General features: G+C 34.6%; 1 protein-coding gene across 1 annotated transcript; it reads right to left on the reverse strand.

Moving 5' to 3' along the window:
• Positions 1-6,013: 6,013 nt before the first annotated feature.
• On the reverse strand, positions 6,014-8,384 carry LOC147388820 (two-component response regulator 24-like). The gene is made up of 3 exons (XM_086419490.1): positions 8,289-8,384; positions 7,231-7,550; positions 6,014-6,342 (listed from the first exon to the last, which is right to left on the reverse strand). The coding sequence occupies exons 2-3, from the start codon at positions 7,510-7,512 to the stop codon at positions 6,163-6,165; spliced, it is 462 nt and encodes a 153-aa protein (XP_086275616.1). The 5' UTR covers positions 7,513-7,550; positions 8,289-8,384; the 3' UTR covers positions 6,014-6,162.
• Positions 8,385-23,158: the final 14,774 nt, after the last annotated feature.

Consider the following 23,158-nt stretch of genomic DNA (forward strand, 5'->3'; position numbering starts at 1 on the left):
CTACCAACCAAAAGTCTTCTTCTTCATTATACTCCTGGAAAAGATATTCTTCTTCACTATCAAAGACCTTCAATCAATGAGTTGCTTAGACTTTCTCCAATTAGCACTAACTATGCACGATCAATCTAGAGGCCTGCTTTGCAAAGTAGCACTCTCAACTAAGAAGACTTTTAGTCCCTGATGAGATGGCTATCTTTTTAGTCAAAGTCAAACTAGCAAGGCATCCTTCTTTGGTGATCTTTCACAAGTAGTGCGAAACTTAAAAAACTTCTTATCTTCTTCTTTACACCATCCAATTGCTAGTCTTTCGAACCCACCTCAAAATGAAGCAAAGATCCTTCAAGCTCTACAGGAACAACTCCATGGGGTTCAAACCTAGATACAAAGGCTATAAGAAGTTGTTGTACTTTTGTGCCAAGAGAATGCAACTTTGTAGTATTAACTTAATGGTTCACAGATTTGACTTAATGGTCTGGTGCCAAGTCAACTTCAAGATGCAGTCAATACTCCGAATCATGATACATAATGAAGATAAGGGTATAATCAACTTCTAGATAATGGCAATACTCCAATCTTATCAATAGAGCAAGATAGAGAGGTAGAGTCGAAGATGACGACTCAATTGATGGCAGAACAGTTTGAAGCAAGATGAAACGATGGCGAGTACATCAATTGAGATGAACTAGACTCTATTCGAAAGAAGCAAAATGAGTAACTTATTGTCCTAGTGGCACTTGGCATGGGAAATTCAACCAAGCAATTTACTCGATCAGCAATCAAGGACTTGAATGATTCTCCATTTGCATAAACAATCATGGTCGATGAGTTACCTCAAAATTACTTCATCCCCAAGTTCAATCTATACAATGGATCTGTTGACCTGATGGAACATCTCTACCATTATAAGCAACTAATAGCACTTGAAAAGTGGAAAGATGCTCTCCTATGTCAGGTATTTCCCTCTAGCTTGTATGGAGCCGCCCCTAACATGGTTCTATAGACTCACTCCGAGATTGATCGATAGTTTCTCTTGTCTCTGCATAAACTTCGTAACACAGTTCATAGGAAGCTGACAATAGTAGATGGGGTAGATTCTCTATTCAACCACAAGAACAAAACTGGAAAAACAAAAAAAAGAATACACATATTGATTCACAATGGAGCGTATTTAGATCGATAATTGTGATGCTTGTATGGAAATTATCCCCTATCGAAAATGGCTCCCCAACAACTTGAAACTTTACCTAGAGAAGATGTAGGATCTCTTGCTGAAGGAGTAGAAATATGCAAAGTTAAAAGAAGACAAGTTAAAAGCTACCCCAGTGGCTACATCCATTCTTCAGACAATAGTGAAAACACTCCAACAAGGGAAAATAGGTTGTCAAACTAGAAGTAAGAGAAAAACTAATGGAATGGAAGAAGTTGATACCAGAAGACGCTCGAATTTATATTCTACTTAATGATTCGTTAGATTGTATCTTCCAACAAATTTGAAAAACTTTCATTAGATGGCCGAAGATGATGCATTCAGATTCCTCTATGAGGGACAGGACAAAAAGATGTGCCTTCCATAAGGACCACGGGCACCATACTGCAAAGTGTAAATCTTAGAAAATTATGATCCAAGGTCTAATAGATTAAGGATATTTACAAAAATTTATTGCTCACCCAAAACAGGTTCATACCAATCAATAGTAGTAGCATCTTTTTCCTCGACCATTGAAGAGGCATGGACAACAAAATTCGAGGGAAAATATCATCAATATACATAGACGTGCATTAAGGTGCAAATACCCAAACAAATAAGACAAAATATCTAGGAAAATGAAACCTCATTAGAAATTCATTCAGGTACGAGAAGTATATCAAAGTTGACCTTAACCACGATGGACTCAACTTTTGTCAGAGGAAGGGCAATAAGCCATCTTCTCCTTTGATCAGGATCTGAAGGCAATACAAAAACCTCGTGAAGATGCTTTATCAATAACTATGACGTCAATTGGATCTTGGTAGACTTGAGAAGCTTAGAGATGTCCTTTTCATCGATGATCGCTTTCTCACAAAGCCATTACTTAAGGGTACTTTTAGCCCTTCATGCAAAGGAATGCCTTACAATATGTCAAACGATGCAACCAGGGCCAACGACATGCTCTAGCAATCTATAAACCAACTAAGGAGAAGTGACTACTGAAAAGTACATGGCCTTTTATTCAATGGGATCTTGATATAGTAGGTCCTTTATCTAGTACACCTAGACAGAAAGGGTTTCTTCTGGTCGTGACAGAATACTTTACAAAATAGGAGGAGGTAGAGCCCTTACAATCCATGACTTATGTAAAATCTTAAACATACATCAATTCTTCTCTACACCACTCAATCCTCAAGGAAATGGGTAAACAAAAGCTACGAACAAGATCCTAATCAACAACCTCAAGAAAAAAACTTGAAGATGCAAAAAGAAGATGGCTCGAAGAGTTTCTTAGAATCTTATGGGCTTATAAAACTACTCTAAGAAAAGTTACTGGAGAATATCCTTATGCCTTAGCATTTGGAGTCGAAGTAGTCATGCCAAATGAGTTGGATCTTCCAACTATGAGGAACCTAGTCATGATCCCGGAGAAGAGTGATGACCTCTTGTTCAAAGCACTCAATCTTACTAAAGAGGAAAGGGAAAAAGTATTGGTTCACCTTGCAACCTACCAACTAAAGAGGGCTTACAACCGAAAGGTTCGATGAAGAAATTTCAAACCCGCAAACTAGGTGCTAAGGAAAGTGTTCAAAGAACACTAAATAACTCAATAGCAATAATCTGGGGGCATTACAGCTTCTCAAGAATGCACTAAACTTATTACCAGTAGTTTGTAATCATTTTTCAAATATTATGAAACTTTTCTAGCCATGTTGATTGGAATAAAATCCTAACTCAAAGAGTCGGAATGGTGACAAACCTATGACTATGAGCCCTAGCTCATGATAAAGCTTTCGCTTCCCAAAAAAAGATCCATTACTCTTAAAGAAGCTCTTGCTTCTTGAACAAAGATCCATAACTCTAAATTTGACGTGAAGCCAAGTCATCGCGACAATAAACTCAAGAGCCACATCTCTAAAGTCGACATGACGCCATGTCACCACGACTATAAACTTGAAGAGTCATAGTTCTAAAATTGATGTAATGCAAAGTCACCATGACTACAAACTCAAAGGGTCATAACTCTAAAGTCAGCGTAACACCAAGTCACCGCAACTGTAAACTCAAAGAGCTATAGCTCTAAAGTTGACGTGAAGGATGTCACCAAGATTATTAAAACAAAAACCTTCACTCTAAAAAATGCCAATGCTTCACAAACATTGAACCCAAACCCAAAAAAAGGGACAAGCTTCAAATTCAAGACCCACACTTTAAGAAATTGATCCAAAATTAAAGAAGCCCGAGCTTCAAAGAGCCCATGTTCTCAAAAAGAACCCACGTTCCATAACTCAAAAAGCCCACGCTCCAAAAATGACAGAGCTATTACTATAAAGCTTAAAATAGGGAAGCATTCTCCCAATTGTCATTCCTTTAGTGGAGCACTTGACTGAGGTCACAGCGCGACTGCCTATCATATCTTCATAAGTGGCTCCAATCCACTAAGTTACATGAAGCCATCGACTCCCAATTAATAAAGTAGGCACGTTGATGGGTTCACGACTAAGAGCTCTTACTCTGAACTGAGTTGCATGGAGTCATCAACTCCCAACTCGAAGAGTTGGCACGACGATGAGTCTACGACTAAGAGCTCTCACTCTAAACCAAGTTGCATAGAATCATTGACTCCTAAATCTAAGAGTCAGCATGATGCCTAGTTTATAATTGGGAATTCAAATTCAATTCTTAACCGAGTTGCATAGGGTTACCTCCACACTATAAGTTGAAATAATGATAAATCTATGAATAAGGATCAATGTTCTACATTAAGAAAGTTGTATTTAGGCAACTCCCTGGTCAAAGGGTTGATGACTAGTCAATGATTCAAACGAGTTGCGTGGGGGTAACCTCTAACTCAAAAAGGTCAACAAAGTACTAAATTTACCTTGGCTAATCCTAATGAATGAGAGTTATTCTTAGAATCTTGGATCTCATCAAGATCCAATGTCCTAAGAGGGGGCATTGTAGGAACCACAAAAATCACACTCATTAGGATTAATAAAGTTGCAATATCAAGGCATTCAGACCTAGTTCAATCCGATCCAAAGCTGATTAACTAAGTACTATGAGTCTAGCCCATACCTCAATCGATTCGTCATTAGGGATCCAACCCTTTAACCATGGTCAAAGGTGGTTCAACTTTTACCTTGGCCAACACCTTCTCCCCATCAACCCCAAGGAGGTTTGAGTTCCTATGGAGTCGACTCCTTCACCAAACCAAACCTCAAGAAGATTCAACCTCTCTATTAGAGCCAACCCCTTCACCCCATCAACTTTCAAAGAAGCTTGGCCTCCCTATTGGAACTGATCCCTTTACTCAACCAGATCTCAATAAGGTTTGGCTTCCCTATTGGAACCGACCCCTTCACACCATCAACCTTCAAAGAGGTTTGACCTCTCTATTACTGTCAAACACTTCACTCTTTCAAAACTCAACGAGGTTTGACCTCCTCAAGGAGTCGAACCCTTGCTATTTAATCCACAAGAAGTCTGGACTTGTCATGTAGGCGTGGCAATCTCAAAACAACTCACGAACACAAGTAGAAAACGACACGAATTTTGTGGGTTTGGGTCATAATAGTGTCAACCCGTCTAACATGATTAGTAAATTGGTTGAGTATGGGTTTGGGGCATCGACCTACTTAACCCATTTTGACACATTTAGTTATTCTGTCATTAACGTGAAATTTTAAATATATTAACAATTATTTAAGAATTTTTAAAATTACTCATTTTTTCTAGAACTTCCTAAAACATTTTCATAGTACAACTTATTTTTCAAATTCTATAAAATATAAAAGGTGTTTTAAGATATTTTTAAAGTAGTAAATGGTTAACCTTTAGTTTGGGAAAGAAAAAACAGTTTTCTTACTAAGTTATTTATATTTATAATTTTTTTACTTTTTTCATTGAAATCTAGAGGTATGAAGTGTTTGATTCCTCAAATGGGAAAAATGACCGTTAGGAAGATTTAAGATCTTACTTTGTAAGGCTAGAATGTCTCATAGGAAAGTTTTCTGACCACATCACCTTATGGCATCCAAAACCATGATCTAATGTCACAAGTTGTAAAGGACAAATTTATATGAACTTTGAAAATTTTTTGAAAAGAAAGTTATTTTTCACCATTGAACTTAGTTTACGGTTGTGTGCCATTATTTTTGTAATGGTATTTTTTTTGGTAATGGAAATGGAAGTTATTTTTCCCAATAAAGGTTAGAATTTTATTAAATATATTATATATGGGTTGGGTCAGGTATACCTATTTATAAATCGGTTGGGTTTGGGTTTGGTAAAATTTCATAATACCCTTACTTCAACACGACACGACCTGACGCATTGCCACCTCTATCTTCAAGAAGCAAACCTCTTGGTACTTTTGTCTAAAAGAGATGTGGAATCCTCAAGGAGACAACCCTTTGGTATTTCATCTAAAGAAGGTATGGACACCTCAAGAAGCCAACCCCATGATATTTTCATCTAAAGGAAGTCGAATTCCTTAAGGATCCGACCCATTGCCATTTTCATCTAAAAGAGGTTTGACTTTATCAAGGAACTGACCTTTTGCTACATCATCCAACTTTTCCCTCAAACACTAAAGTGATTTTAGCAAGTTCGATCTGCAGCAACAACAATAGCTACTACTATTGCTACTTCTTCTTCTGTTCTGCTTAGCAGTTATTACTCCTGCTACTTCTTCTTCTCCTCCTTTTGCTCAGTAACAAACACTATTACTATTACTACTCCTCCTTCTACTTTTGGGAATTATTCTAAGGAGATTGCAACATATTAATAACAGAGTCCATTAAAATTTTAGGAAATTCATATTACAACATATTAATAACAGAGTTCATTAAAATTTTATTAAATTATTATTATTTTCTTTTATGCATACTAGAAACATAGTTCATACATTTATTGACACTGATTCAACAACTCATAACAGACAAACTCTCTTTCTCTAGGTGGACGAAACCCTAAATGTTGCCGTCAAATTGACGGAGAATACGAACAAGCTTTCCAAGGGTGAGGGGTTTCTTGACAGTATCATCAGCACCTGCTTCCTCAAACATTTCTTTCTCCCTATTTTGTTGAGATCCAAAATAGACGCCCACGATCATACTTTCTACTCCCATAGCACGTAGTATCCTTGTCGCCTACCATAGAAAACAATAGTCCCATAACACACAAAAAATTTATTAATTTGGATTAATTGTTGATTGTAAGGGAATTCTGACAAAATAATAGATACTACATAGTCCTTATTTCATATATTTCAAAGAACCCGACGAGCCTTACTAAGGTTCCTTGGGCTCACCTTGTGGCACCCAAAAACATGATCAGATGCTTTAGGATTTCAGAGGAAAAAATTCTATGAAATTTGTAAACAAGTTAATTTTTATCATTGAATCTTAATTTTAAATTTGGGAGTTAGGTGGAAGTTTGATAGCTGTCCATTTCTAAAACCTCCAATCTAGCCCAAAAGGATTTGTTTGTTTTATTCTAACTTTTTAGAAGACTATGGTGTTAGCAAGGCAATGCAATTGAGCAAAACGACCCTTAGTAAGGCTTAAATTCTTACTAAGTTGATAAGGAACATGTTTCGTTATTTCAAAATAACAAAAAAAAAATTACACTAAAATATCCATTATATTTAAGTTAATAAATATAATATTTAAGAAAACTAAGTTAATAGTTAAAATGCCAATTAGAAGTAGAAGTACTTCACCTAGACCATCAAAAAACATTGTTTCTAAAATTGATTCGGTCAATAAAAGTTTAATTAAAAAAAATTGTATCAAAATAAAAAGAGATAATTTAAAGAAGAATGTCTACACATTTTTAATCTATTTTTTTTTATAAATATAAGTTAGCCAAACCAAATTGAATCAGCGTTCAACAATGGTATAACTAATTTGATAGATTTTCGATTTAAAAGATGATTAAATTTTTACAACATTGCTAATAAGTATTTTCCTAGACCCTATCATTAAATACTTATTTTAAACGCACTTCTAATTAATGAAAGCAAGAAGGATATCTACCTGAGGACCATTGATGCCAGGCAGATCCATATCGATGAGGATAAGATCAAAAGAAGCTCCAGCTCGATGAATATCAAAAGCAGCTTGCGCCTGCATGACCATTTCGCATTCCACACCAAAATGTCCAAGGAACGCATTGTATACTAATCGTTGGACACTATTATTATCCACAACTAGTGCAGTCAGACTATTCAAAGGCATATATCCTTGCCAATCATCCTCTCCATCGCTAGGATATCCATTCCCATTCATCTCACTTTCCCACGAGTCTGGAGAACTCATTTCAACCAAATTTTTTTCTTTCAATTAGCTTTGATTATCTGTGTACAAGAAAGAAAGAAAGAAAACGATTTTAAGAATGATTGTAATCCAATCAATTACTGGGCCTACTTTGATCTTGAATTTAAAAAATATAATGTGATTAATGCATAACTTTATCCTAGTCAGATAATATACTTATTATCATTTTTTGAAAATAAATATAATTATAAAAAAAATTATATATAACTAATTTTTAATATTTATTTATTTGACCCATCGAAGATTCAATTTGTCAGACACAATATAATTGGACAATCAATGTCAAATCAACTCATCCAACTTTCCAACTTGACCAATTTTGAAAGTCAAGCAAGGCCTAGAGCTTTTCCCAAATGAGTAAAATCTAAATCAAATGAAGTTTATTCAAATAAAAGAAATGAGAGAAAGATGTAATGATTATAAAAAAAATAAAAATAAAAATAGAATAAAGATCCAGATCCCAAACACCATATTTAATTTCATTTTGGCATCTGAAGTTGAAAAAGTGGTAAAGAGAGTAGATTGTCTCTTGTACCTTGAGAAATGGGTATCGATCATCAAAATCCCGTATTTTATATAATATTGATATGAACAAACATGGCTAACCATAACAAATTAAGTAATCTAAAATGTTACCCAAAATGTGAAAATATAGATCTTAATCTATTTAATTAGAAAAATAAAAATATATAGTAACTAAATAATCATAGCTGTTGAACCCAAACAAAGAATGGAACATGGAGGAAGTTCTTGAATACCTTATATCAATAAAGACCAAGGTTAGGGCTCTAATATGGTTGAGAAAGGTGAGACCGGCCAAGATGAATGATTCAAAGAGGCGAAAATGCTCTCTCAAGCTAATATCAATACCTGTAAGTATATGAGAGTTTATATAAGCAGCGAACAAGAGCGGTTTCCATTCAATAAGAGATTGTTAAAGATTCTTTTGGAAACAAACAAAGGAAGTTTGTCTCAACTTGATGACACGATCTAGTGAATAGATTTTTTTAATCAGATCGAGATATTTCTTTACTCATTACAATGTACTGCCAAAACATACAGATCCTACTAGATTTTCTTGCATGCACATGTCCTAGTATGTAGATACGGATCACTTCACGCAATCTTTCTTAGATTTTTAGGAAAATCGCTTGCCCCAATTCATTGTTCCGACCATTGTTTTGAAACCAACGCTGCTCATAGAAATTTCAAAATCTCAACAACTAATTTAGCAAAAACCCTTACTAGTTTCCACAAAGAAAGACTTTTAAAGGGGTATGAGATGTAGTGGTGGGAAAACTCAATCTGGCCCACCTTGAAAACAAGGGTCAGGTTGTTTTGGATTCCTAATGATGAGTGCAGAATATGCAAAGAAGTCGCATGCTTGTGAAAGACCCTCTCGCAATTTTCTCTTACCCCTTTCCAATGTTCAATGATTTCATTCTTTCTTTTTCTCGACATGCTCAACTTAGAAATTACATATGCTTAAGATCACCATCATTGTTTAAAAGTCAATTTAGCAAGCACGTACGCTTTATTATTGTTACATATTTCGATAACCTAAAAACCTTGCAATGCTAGAAAAAAGAGACCTCGAGACTTAGAAATAATTACATTGAAACCAAAAGAAGTTTCTCATCAAAATTCACACAAATTAAAATTTTGATCAAAATAGCCCTGACGCTCAAATCATGTTTAAAAACTTTACTTCAATAGGAAAATGTGATTCCGAAATAAAAATAAATCATTCGAAAGCATTTGCACAAATCGAATAAAATCTAGAAGCTTTTGCGCTTAGGACAACGAATTTTCACATAAAATGATGATTTTCATTTCTTGGAATAACACCTATCACTAAATGAAATTACAAATTTACGCATAAAATGACAAAATTTCACATGAAAGGAAAAAATTCCTCATATAAAATGACGATTTTCATCTATGTAGAATGACACTCATCACCACATAAAATGACAAATTTTCATCCCATGAAATAACAAATTCGTTCACATAAAATCCCAAAATCCAAACCTTAAATTTAGAAAATCAAAACTTTAATTAAAAATTAAAAATCGACCCATCAATGCAATATTTCACAAAATTTAATAAATAATTCTACCTATTAAAATCATCAACCAATCTTAACCAATCGAGCCAATTTAAGGGATTAGAACATTAACCATTAATTACCAAACCAATCGCAAACTTAAAATTCAATCAATTCATAAAAGGATTAAACCAATCAAGCCAATCTAATTGATAAATTTCACCCACCAATCACCATGAAAATAACCAATTGAAGCCTTTTAAACCTATGCATGAACCAATCATACTAATTTCACCAATCAAAAGTCAAGATTTAAAACCAAATGGATGGATCCAACATCGATCTAAGAAGATGGCAATGTGTGGGATCAATCTCTCGCATGGACACGTGACTCCCTACCCCTTTTGGTTCAGCTAAGAAAGAAGGGAAGTAGAAAGTGGCAATAAAAGGAAAGAAATCCTATTGGTGGAATCTTCTTTAAAAACTAAAAGAAGAAGTTTTTAAAAATGAGAAAAAGGTACATCCATTAAAGTTATAAATAGGGGAGTTCTTTCTCTTATTTGATGGCTTACAAGACAGCGATGAGGGGGTCCTCATTGCAATAATAAATCAAAAGAAAAAAAAATGAAAGAAAACAAGATAGGGAAGTCAACTTACCTACATTTTCAACTCCTCCACAACCACTTCGTCTTCGTCATCTCACCTCATACACACCCACAATAACCCTCATCTCCCTTACTATCATCTCTCTCTATCACCCTCCTCTCAAGCAGCCACCTTGCCGATACCCTCATCTCTGTTAGACCATCCACATTTTTCTTACACTATCCTCTTAGCTAGCCCTCAAATTTCTCCCTCTTTCTTAGTCTAGCCACAACCACTCTTTCATTCTTATCACTCTTTCAGCAACTCCACCTCATTTAATCCCTCTTACCCTATTTCCTTCATCTCCCTCTTATCTCCTTATCCTATTGTCCAACCCTCTTTTCTCATCTCTTCTTTTCATTTTCTTCCTCACACACACAAAAACCAACAACGGGTTCCCATTTCAACTCTCTCTCTCCCTTTCTCTCTTAGATACAAATAACAGCAAAGGAGGTAAAAAAGCAACAAAAAAAAAAGAGAAGATAGAAAAAAAAACTTACCTCCGATTCTAGTCAACATCCCCCAACCTTATTCTCCATCTTTTCCTTCCACAACTAAACACCCTCGGGCCTCTTCTCCCTCTTCGTTGCACCCACAACCCATCTAAAACAACCGCTAGACCTTCTCATTCCTCTTCTTTCATACACAACCCCTGTCGAAAACCTCCAAGCCCTCCCCTTGCTCTTTTTCACGCATAACCCTACCTAAACCGTCTAGGCCCTCTCCTTCTCTTAATTATCATGTACAATCTAGTTGAAACCTCCCAGATCTTTTCGTGACCTTCCATGACTAAGACCTCCCAACTCTCCTTGTCATCTTATTTTCACTCACAATCTAGTCAACACCCCTTCCTGCAAACTCTTATTCATCTTCCTTTCAGTGCTGACAGCAATTGAACCCACTTTTCCCATGACATTCACAGTAGCCCCTCCCCAGCAACCATACAAACTTTCCTTCTAAACTTCTACATCTAAACCTCTTTCAATTTTATTCTTTCGATGTCCATTCAAAGGCAATCGAGAAACTTTGAAGGAATACCTCCACAACAGCCATGTCCATATCATTTTCTTACGAGGCACTCCCGAAACACTAACACAAATTCCAATCCCAAATCTCAAGGTAGTAGGTGGCTCCCTGAGACTTTGACATGGTTTCCTTTGCTTATGTTAGCATTCCAAGGCACTACTTAAATATCATTGTAATATCAATTAAACCTTATTCATTTAATTTTATCTTGTCCATTCCACACATATTTTCACTTATCATCCAATATTGATATTACCATAATTAACTTTTACAAATCTCACAACTATATTTCATGAACTTCAACTCATAAGCATAGTATTGTTATCTTACCTTTTGCAATCATAACAGTTACCTTACTTTATTACTATCTTAACTTTTTCATCTATTTTTCACAACTCCATTAAATCACCATTAGTACAACATTGTCACAAAATTATTCTTTCTTACAGCTTATATTGATATCCACCACCTCCTAACTTATACTCTACTAAATCTCTTTTCTTTTACATACTACATGCTTCTTTGAAATTGTACGTTACACTTCCCAAACTTCACCAATTTCTCAACTCAACGATATATAGTATCAATTATTACACATACTTTCACATGCTACATAGTCACATTGCCAACCTTACGAATCACACTCATCTTCTCACACTGTACAACCGTTCTAACACCTACAACATACCCATTAATTAATAGAACACATGTTATTATCCACCCTTTCATTAATACACACCTTACTTTCAAAACTACCTTTTTTATCTAACTCTTACGTATTGCAATTCTATCTTATTAACAATATTTTTAACTTATGCAATCGTTAAATCCAACATGCTCCACTAGTCATAAATTTATTTCTTACATCTTCTATAAAAATGCATTTTTATACATCAAGTATACCTTCAAATACTCGTTCATTTTTGTCACATACCAATTTTCAATCTCAGATTACACACCTATGTTCTGCACATTCCTAAATAATCTTCCAAAAATCTCATTTTTTCTTCAAAAGACTTCCCAAGATGATAAAATCTTTTACTCAATATTTCCTAACCAAAAGGTCTAAGCTACCTTCCATCAGTACACTACTATCATTACCATTTCCATATTGTCTATGTCTTATAATATTTACCATCGTCATACACCACCTTATTTCCATCATTCAACACTATATCATTCTAAAATATCACTTACCAACAAATACTTTTAACCTTTATTCACACAAACCCAATATCTTACTACTATCATGTTATAAATAAATTCATCCCCACAACACATATTTTCACTCATAATGTTCCATTCTACCCTTACCCTATCGTGCCTATTTCATCAACACACTTTACCCTACACTACTCAACAACTTTTTATTAATCATAATCTCCTAGTGGTGTAGATAATTCCATTACTTGACCCGTGACAGTAATTTTTAACTCTAGTAAGTGTACAATCTCAATATAAATGAATGATATAGAAGAACCAATATCGAATAAAACTTGAATTTTTAATATTATAAATAGAAATCGTACGTCAAAAATAAGTACCTCTTCTTGGGTCAAATGATATGTCTTACCCTAGGGTCAAGGAATAACCCCTATCTTTGACGATAATAGAGGGCAATCTCTCACTTAATGTCCCATTTGACCACACTTGAAATACACGTTCATAGGTCTCTATGAAGTGGGCAATTGGTAAACTGGAGCCTGTGACCTCTGAATCAGAAAGCGCCCTCGATCCGCGAGGTGCGCGGATCCACTTTTGACATTTGAGGTTTGGGAGTCGCCACCTAGTTATTACGGTCTAGGAACCGAACTTTGACTCTAAAAGGCAAATAAACTAATCTACGAAAGAAAAATACGGGTCCGGGGATCATGTTATGGGGTTGGAAGGTGTTAGGCACCAACCCTGCCCGGCAAACGCCAGTCAATACTAATTCCCAAATAAGACTACATTGCTAACAAGACCTAAATAATAATAAAAAAATAAAAATACTCACCTTTTCCGAACGCAACGATTTTGTTCCCTCAGATCTGATAGAATAGCTCCTCGTGTAGTATTCCTTGCTTTTTTTTTCTCCGGATCTGATCTCTGAGCTCCGAGGCAAGGTATCTCTTTCTTAGATATGGATTCTTCAAATTTATTTATGGATTTCTAGGTATTTTTGAAGGGCTTCTAGGTATTTTTTGAGCTAAAATTAAGGTAGGGGTGTTAGGTAAGGAGTTAGGACTTCAAAATTAGGGTTTATGGGAGGTTAGGGAAGCTTTTTGACCTACTTCTCTTAGGGTTTTTTATTTGATACGAAAATAGGGTGTGGAGGCTCCTATTTATAGATTTTTTAAGTGTTTATTTAGATATAATTAATATTTAATTATAATTCTTTTAGTTAGAGTTATATTTTAATTAGAATTATTTTAGGTAGAGTTATATTTTAGTTAGAATTCTATTAAATAGAGTTATTATTTAATTAGGATTGTTAAATAGAATTATTATTTAATTAGAACTCTATTAGGATTTTGACTTTTAGTCTTATTTGATTGACTTTAAGATTTTGACTTTAGTCTTACTTGATTGACTTTAATATCTTGAGTTTAGTCTTACTTGATTGACTTTAATTTTTTGGAGAACCCCCCTCTATTATATATTTAATTCTTTGGACCCCCAAATGGAGGGGTCCTTGAATAAATATCTTGGCAACCATCAACAATTTTGCCTGAGAGCCTGATTGATCGATTTTTTTAGTTCATAATTTTAAATTAATTTTATTAATGTTTCACTTTAATTATTTAATACATTATTTATTAAATTTAAAAATTTTAATTATAAAAATTATAAAATTATCGTTTTGCCCTTGGAGAAGACTTTTTGTGTTTCAAGTCGGTTTTTGATGTTCTAGGAATGTTTAGAATCGATTTGTCGTAAGAAATTCAATGGAAATATTGGTTTGTGTCATTTATGAAATTTTTTGTGTGGAATGGTCGTGAACTTTATGAGGGGCATTTTTGTAATTTTGTCGAATTCTATGAAAATTGGCGAAATGATTTATTTGATTTCGATTTGTTGTTTTATGTGTTTGAATGGATTTTCCTAAGCGTAACGTAAGCTCTAGGGATATTTTAAGATTAGGGGTATTTTGATAATTTGGTCATTTTTTAGTGATTTTTGTCGTGAGACTTCTTTTTTTCTATGTTTTTGGGGTTATATTTTCCTAGCGTAGTGTGATTTCTAAGGTTTTGTTAGTTCGAGATACCTCATTTAGATTTCTGAAACACATCTAGTAACAAATAAAATACTAGAATAATCATCCATCATTGGGAACCGTTGCGATCAGGTTGACGAGTCGATTAATCAGGCGAGTGCAAAAATGGGGTGTCTAAAGAATCTGCCTTGTTGGTTCCCTTGGCCTTAATGGTATCACTAGGGTTCCAACTACTCTATAACTCGATGATGGGGAGCTTTGTAAGGTGGATATGCTGACCTAAAGGTGATCGGCCTTGAATACATCGACCTCTTGACCGGATCTGATATAGGAGGAAGATAGGTCTAGGGTTGACTGGTCTGTCCTCTAGACGTTTGTAATTTTATTTCCTCTCACTTTCAATTGCTAGTTCTGTCTATTTGGGGTGTTATGAGTACGTTATCAACTCTATTAAAATCTTGTGGCCTTATTATTCTCTAAATTGGCTTGTCTAGCATCTTTTTGAGCCACGCATCCTTAATCGATTGACGTCGACCTGAGCATTGCTCTTCTTTAAGTCTCAATTTACTAAATTCATAACATACCACAACTCTTTCTTTCGACTGATTTATTAGTATATGATATTATTTCTTATAAAATTCTTTCATCTATTGAGTTGATATTTTCATAATCTCACTCCTTATGTATGATTGTTTTTCCCGTGAATTTCCTAGTTTTGAAATCATGTCTAATATTGGATGATAGTTCTACTATTATTATTTCCTCTCATAATCCTCCATGCAGTGGGATATTTACTCATTGATCTCTTTGGGATTTATCCCTAAAATGGTGGTCAATCATTTCTTCTATCTTATCCAATATTTTTGTTAGTTGACCCACCATGATCATTTGGGCTTCAAACGTCTCCAACTGTCTCTTTTCCATACAAGTCTGACTTTGAGATAACTCAGAGACTGCTTCTATCAACCGTTCTATCTTGGTAAGTTTACTTGACCTAGGTGGATCTTCCCTACAGGTTTGACTCATTGTCACAGGTCTAGTTGTACTTTTATTTCCTTGCATTTTTCCTAATTTACAAATTCAATAATCTTTTATTGGTCAGAAATAAGGCATTTATCAGAATAAGGCCAAGAATCGCTCTTATGAAAAAATTAATTACTATCCTGACCCATAATTTACTAATGGACACCATTTCCATTACTAACAGAATAAATCTAAAATCTTATATTACGCTTATAAGGTTCTACGGAATTGTAGACACATAATAACTCATACTCCCAATACAGAACTACTAGTGAGCTCGAATATCAAATTTCTGATATCACTCGGTGATATCAGTTACATCTTTGAAACATAACAGATCTATATCCCATACAAATCTAATGATATGCTTTGATACTGTAGACACCTCATTTTTGCACTCGCCTGATTAAGCAACTCGTCAACCCGATCGCAATGATTCCCAATGATGGATGTGTAGTCCATTGCTTTATTTTGTAACCGGATGTGTTTCAGAAATCCGAATGAGGTATCTCAAACTGACAAAACCTTAGAAACCACGCTACGCTAGGAAAATACGACTCTAGAAACATAGAAATCATCATCTTGCAGACCCAAAAAGAAGCTTCACGATAAAAATCACTAAAAATGATAAAATTACGAAAATACCCCCAACATCAAAACTACCCTAGAGCCTACGTTACGCTTAGAAAAACTCTCTCAAACACATAAAACAACAAATCGAAATCAAATAAATCATTTCACCAATTTTCACAGAATTTGACAAAATTACGAAAATGCCCCTCATAAAGCTCACGACCATTTCACACAAAAAATTTCATAAATGACACAAACTAATATTTCCATTGAATTCCTTACAAATTCGATTCTAAAACATCCTAGAACATTAAAAACCGACTTAAAACGTGAAAAGTCCTCTCCGGGGGTAAAACGGTAATTTCACAATTTTCATAATTAAAAATTTTGAAATTAATAAATAAAACATTAAATAATTAAAGTGAAACATTGATGAAATTAATTTAAAATTTTGAATTAAAAAAATCGATCAATCGGGTTTTCATGAAAAATTGTTGAGGGTTCGTGAGATATTTCTTTAAGGACCCCTCCATTTGGGGGTCCAAAGAATTAAAGATATAATAGAGGGGGGTTCTCATCCGGATTTCTAAAACACATCTGGTAACAAAATAAACTTCTCTTACACATCACACCGGGATTGGTCAGAGAAGTTATCATTCGCATTATGGACATATTACACTTAAATACAGTCTTCTACTAGAGTCACTCTAGTATGATATGGAAGCAATCTTACCGGTTAAAAGGGAAAATCCTGTATCTCAAGGTCTTGATGGAAGGTAATTGTTAGAAATAGATTGGGTCTGTCAATGGAGAGGAGTCACTCGCATGTTTGACAAGAAAGTCAAAGTTCATCACTTATAAGTCAAGGATCTAAGCATCAGACTACCCAAAAAAATTTTGAATACTCTTCCTCGATCATAGAAAGTTTGAACTCAATTGGAGAGATTCAATCATTAAGGAAATATTATCTGGAAAAACTGTTATACTTCAAGATCATGATGGAATCGAATTACCAGAGTCAACCAACCTTGACCGGATCAAATGGTACTATATTTAAGGAGGCCATTTTTGGCCGAATCAATTTTCCTGCTACCCAGTTCATTATCTCCTTTCTCAGCCCTTTGCAGTCTTTTCAAAAAAAATGATACATTTTTCTTTCTCAGCCCGATCACCTAACCTAGGGGAGGGAAAATTCGAACTACGTTTTGGTCTGATCCCAAAATTCTGGGGTACGTAGGCAACCTGAGAAATTACTTCAGGCCCGACCACATCAAAATAAAATATAAAAAAATAGATTCCCCGACAAAGAAAAAATCTAAAAAGAAAAAAATTCAAAAGAAAAAAATTGTCAAAGTGGGGAAGAAAATTCAAGGAAAAAGAAAATAATTTAAAAGGAAATGCCACACAAGGGGCATTTAGGTTTTTGAGCCTCAAGATTCCTTTCTTTTTATACCCAGTCCTAAGCTTACCCATGAAAGTCCTCCTAAGTACCGTGCGAAAAGTCAAGGAAGATAGCAAAGTATGATCAGACAGCAACTCCAGAAATTCAGACAAAAAAAAGAGCCTGTTAGGTTGAAAACCCAAAAGGGCAACTTAGGCAAAAATTAAGGCAAGCTCGCGAGATCGAAAACCTAAAAAGGCGATCTAGGCAAAAGTTAGAGCATGCTCGCTAGATTGAAAACCTGAATAGGCAATCTAGGCAAAACTTAGAACTATTAAAAAATAAAAGAAAATCTCCGTTGAGTTGAGAAGCTGAAAAGGTAACCCGTGCCGAAATATCAGAAGTCCGAATGATCAAGTTTCAATATCCAGTTTGAACCAAATATAGACTCAGTGGATACACGTATCTCGTCTATGATTGATCTGAAGAGTTTCATGTCCCTAAGCAAATCGATGGGGAGAAAGAACAAATTCTATGATGAATTTCAGAAAGAAATATTTTGTTCCAATTTCTTTGAGCCTGACTCAAAATCTTCAATATAAAAAGTCAAAATTAAAAGTTAAACCTTTATTGCGCTTGCAGTAATCAAGGATTTCAAACTTCCATAACAACGGCACTTCCTTTTTCTAAAGAGTACAGTTTCCCCCCTTACACTAGGGGTATTTATTTTCAAATTATGTTCAATTATCCCGTGCAATGTTCCTTGTCAAACTAGGGGCATTTTTGTTCTGATGCCTGGTCAATTTCAACCCCAAAGGATAAGGTTAACTTTGAATTAAAGGTTACCCTCTTGATAGCAATTTTGAAAACTCCTCAGATTCAAAGAGAGTTAAAATGATTACCCGACCTTCATAAAATCCAATTTTTTATTAAAAAAAAAAAAAAAAAATCAAATGCGAGGTTAATCCCCCGTTTGTTCCCTCAAAGCTTAGCTCATTATTCTTGCACCCTGGGCAGGTAGAATAGAACTTCCTAAAAAAGAAAAAAATTAGTTCATTACTCTTTCACTTCGAGTAGGTAGAGTAGAACTTTCAAAAAAAAAAAAATTTAGTTCATTACTCTTTCACCCTGGGCAGGTAGAGTAGGACTCCCAAAAAAATTAGTTCATTACTCTTTCACTCCGAGTAAGTAGAGTAGAACTTCCCAAAAAAAAATTAGTTCATTACTCTTTCACCCTGGGCAGGTAGAGTAGGACTCCCAAAAAATTAGTTCATTACTCTTTCAATCCGAGTAGGTAGAGTAGAACTTCCCAAAAAAATTAGTTCATTACTCTTTCACCCTGGGCAGGTAGAGTACGACTCCCAAAAAAATTAGTTCATTACTCTTTCACCCTAGGCAGGTAGAGTAGGACTCCCAAAAAATTAGTTCATTACTCTTTCACTCTGAGTAGGTAGAGTAGAACTTCCCAAAAAAAAAAAAAAATTAGTTCATTACTCTTTCACCCTGGGCAAGTAGAGTAGGACTCCCAAAAAATTAGTTCATTACTCTTTCACTCCGAGTAGGTAGAGTAGAACTTCCCAAAAAAAAAATAGTTCATTACTCTTTCACCCTGAGCAGGTAGAGTAGGACTCCCAAAAAATTAGTTCATTACTCTTTCACTCCGAGTAGAAGAGTAGAACTTCCCAAAAAAAAATTAGTTTATTACTCTTTCACTCCGAGTAGGTAGAGTAGAACTTCCCAAAAAAAAATTAGTTCATTACTCTTTCACCCTGGGCAGGTAGATTAGGACTCCCAAAAAATTAGTTCATTACTCTTTCACTCTAAGTAGGTAGAGTAGAACTTCCAAAAAAAATTACTTCATTACTCTTTCACCCTGGGCAGGTAGAATAAGACTTCCAAAAAATTAGTTTATTACTCGTTCACCTAAGGTAGGTAGAGGAAGACATTTAAATTTTGCTCAGATTATGCTCACTTTGCTCAGATTATGCTCAGTTTATGCTCAGATTTTACTTAGATTATACTTAGTTTTTTTTCCTCAATCTTTGCTTAGTTTCACACAATACATACACTCACACTTGCACATTTGTTTTATTAGTCAAGGAGAATTTTCTAAAATTCAAGGATCTGACACTGTCAGTGAGAGCTTTTGCTCAAGAACCTGACAACTTTTTAGTACGGGGAGAGTTTTACGCTCAAGGATCCGAACATCTTGACGAATTGCTAAATCAGGCTGCAAAATGAACTGTCACTAGCTTTGGCATTCGGATATCGCATTATTTACCAAAATAGATTTGCCATCTAGTATGCTTCAACCCTCTGTCAAAGAGGGGCATCTGTAGACACCACATTTTTACACTCGCTGATTAAGCAACTCGTCAACCCGATCGCAATGATTCCCAATGATGGATGTGTATTCTATTACTTTATTTTATTACCGGATGTGTTTCAGAAATCTGGATGAGGTATCTCAAACTGACAAAACCTTAGAAACCACGCTACGCTAGGAAAATACGACTCTAGAAACATAGAAATCATCATCTTGCAGACCCAAAAAGAAGCTTCACGATAAAAATCACTAAAAATGATAAAATTACGAAAATACCCCTAACATCAAAACAACCCTAAAGCCTACGTTACGCTTAGGAAAACTCTCTCAAACACATAAAATAACAAATCGAAATCAAATAAATCATTTCACCAAATTTCACAGAATTTGACAAAATTACGAAAATGCCCCTCATAAAGTTCACGGCCATTTCACACAAAAAATTTCATAAATGACACAAACTAATATTTCCATTGAATTCCTTATGAAAAATCGATTCTAAAACATCCTAGAACATTAAAAACCGACTTAAAACGTGAAAAGTCCTCTCCGGGGGCAAAACGGTAATTTCATAATTTTCATAATTAAAATTTTTTAAATTAATAAATAAAACATTAAATAATTAAAGTTAAACATTGATGAAATTAATTTAAAATCTTGAATTAAAAAAATCGATCAATCGGGCTTTCATGGAAAATTGTTGAGGGTTCGTGAGATATTTATTTAAGGACCCCTCCATTTGGAGGTCCAAAGAATTAAAGATATAATAGAGGGGGGTTCTCCAAAAATTTAAAGCCAATAAGCAAGACTAAGGTCAAGGTATTAAAGTCAAACAAGTGAGACTAAAGTCAAAATTAAAGTCAATTAAGCAAGACTGAAGTCAAGATATTAAAAGTCAATCAATTAAGATTAAAGTCAAAATATTAAAAGTCAATCAAATAAGACCAAAAGTCAAAATCATAATAGAGTTCTAATTAAATAATAACTTTATCTAATAGAGTTCTAACTAAAACACAACTCCACCTAAAACAATTCTAATTAAAACACAACTTTACCTAAAACAATTTTAACTAAAATACAACTCTAATTAAAATAACTCTAATTAAACACTAACTCTATCAAAATCAACCCCTAAAAAAATCTATAAATAGAGGTGCTCACACCCTATTTTCGTATCAAATCATAAACCCTAAAAGAAGTAGGTCTAAAAGCCCCCCTAGCCTCCCATAAACCCTAGTTTTGGAGCCCCAACTCCTTACCTAACATCCCTCCTTCGATTTTAGCCTAAAAACCCTCCAAAAACACCCCAAAATCTATTAACAAACTCGAAGAATTCAGATCCAAGAAAGAAGAGATAACTTGCCTCGGAGATCAGAAATCAAATCCGGAGACAGAACGAAGCAAGAAATACGGTACAAGGAGTAATTTTTGTCGGATCTGAGGGAACAAAGTCTTTGCTATCGGAAAGGTATAACTTCTTATTTTATTTTATTATTATCTAGGTTTTTTAGCAATGTAACCTATTTGGAAAAATTAGTAGAGATCGATTTTGGCCGGGCGGGGTTGGTGCATAACACCTTCCAACCCCGTAACATGATCCCGAATTCAATTTTTTTTTCTGTTCTAAATTAGTCCTTTATCTATTTAGAGTCATTGATCGGTTCCTAGACAGTAATAACTAGGTGACGACTCCCAAACCTTAAGGGTCAAAAGCGGATCCGCGCACCCCACGGATCGAGGGCGCTTTCAGATACCATCTGTAATGCCCCCAAAACACTAACACAAATCCCAATGCCAAATCTTGAGGTACTAAGTGGCGCCCCGAGACTTTGATGTGATTTTCTTTGTTTATGTTAGCGTTCGAAAGCACTCAAAAACCTGATAAATAATAAACATAAAATCCTGCATAAATATAACTAAGCCAAATATACAACGAGCAACACAAGGTAGATCAGAGTGCGAAAAGTGTAACAATATACAGGATTTACAAGAATACACTTCCTCTAACATTAACTTAATACTCAATCCAAAATCTATGTATAACCTGCACAAACTGACGCTACTAGATATAGCCCCAGTGTTTACCAGGTAGCGAACTCTGGTCGTCTATATGACCAACTTGGTGCTCCTCACCCGTTGGTTCCACGCCCGTTTCGATAATTACAAGCTCTAAATTTTTTTTTTTTTTTTAAAAGAAGGAAAGGGTGAGTAACAATGGTTACCCAATAGGTAAACAAACAATTTCCACTAATAACTCTTCTAGCATGGACGAGTAAGCATTCTTAATCATTTCAATACATGCATAGTTTTACAAGATAAACTATGATTAATTGGTACATATAACTAGGGATGAATATTTAAACAGTTAAAATTCACATTGCATCAATCTCCGGTACTCATACTATAACATTTTCTTTTTATACAATTCTACTTGATAAAATTGAAATAATAAACATGCTTTTCATTTCATAATACTCAATGGTAGAGTAGTAGAATTAGAGAGTTGGGATTTTACGATTAGATTACTACTCCTAGTCGGGACATGATATTTCAACAATAAAGTATTAGTTCCTAATTTTGTGGTTAATTGATGCATTACTACACTTGCGAGACTATTTATCCATATTAAGCTGGCCGTTTGACGTGACCGTAAGTAATGGGTCTCTTTTCGACGTGTCAAGATGTTTGACTACTATAGACTGTTAGTAATCACTGACTAATCATCTTCATCTATGCCTATTAGACGTGCATGTGATTCCCATTATACATTCCTATTCGTATACGACCACATTTACATTACAAGTTCACTTGTAAAGATAGAGAAGAATAAACTTAGATTACAGTTGTAACTGTACTCTCATACACGTCCCATATCACGTATGAACTTAGTTGTACCATACATCTCAAGATAACACGTCACTCTAGATAATATGACGAACTATCCCTTCAAGTATTCACAAGCTCTTTAACATCTTACAAAATAGCTACATATATATATTGAAAATAAAAAAGAACTTAGTATTACAAGATTGAGAATGGATTTTTAGTTTCCTACCATGCAACAGTGGTCCACCGGCCTAAAATAAATAATAGCACGAAGATCAAACTGTGGCTTGCGTTATAGAAAGTAAATAAACATGCAATCGGAAGGTTTGAAAACTCTAGAAATCCTAATATGATCTTTACAAAATAGAAGACTAGACCAAAGCTTAAAGGAGATCTGTAAAAGTATATCTAAATCATCAGAATTAGGGTTTTTATATTTTTGTTCTTTCTTTCTTAGTTTCAATTTTTTTAAGGAGATGCTTTCAGATTCAATTCCAAGATCAATAAAAGATAATTTTTCTTTTCTTATCTATCTTATTTTTATTTAATTTTGCTATTATTATTCTTACAATGGTTCTGGGCTAA

Source organism: Akebia trifoliata, chromosome 12, assembly GCF_017979445.1.
Source record: "Akebia trifoliata isolate Shusen 1 chromosome 12, ASM1797944v1, whole genome shotgun sequence".
Taxonomy (NCBI): Eukaryota; Viridiplantae; Streptophyta; class Magnoliopsida; order Ranunculales; family Lardizabalaceae; genus Akebia; species Akebia trifoliata.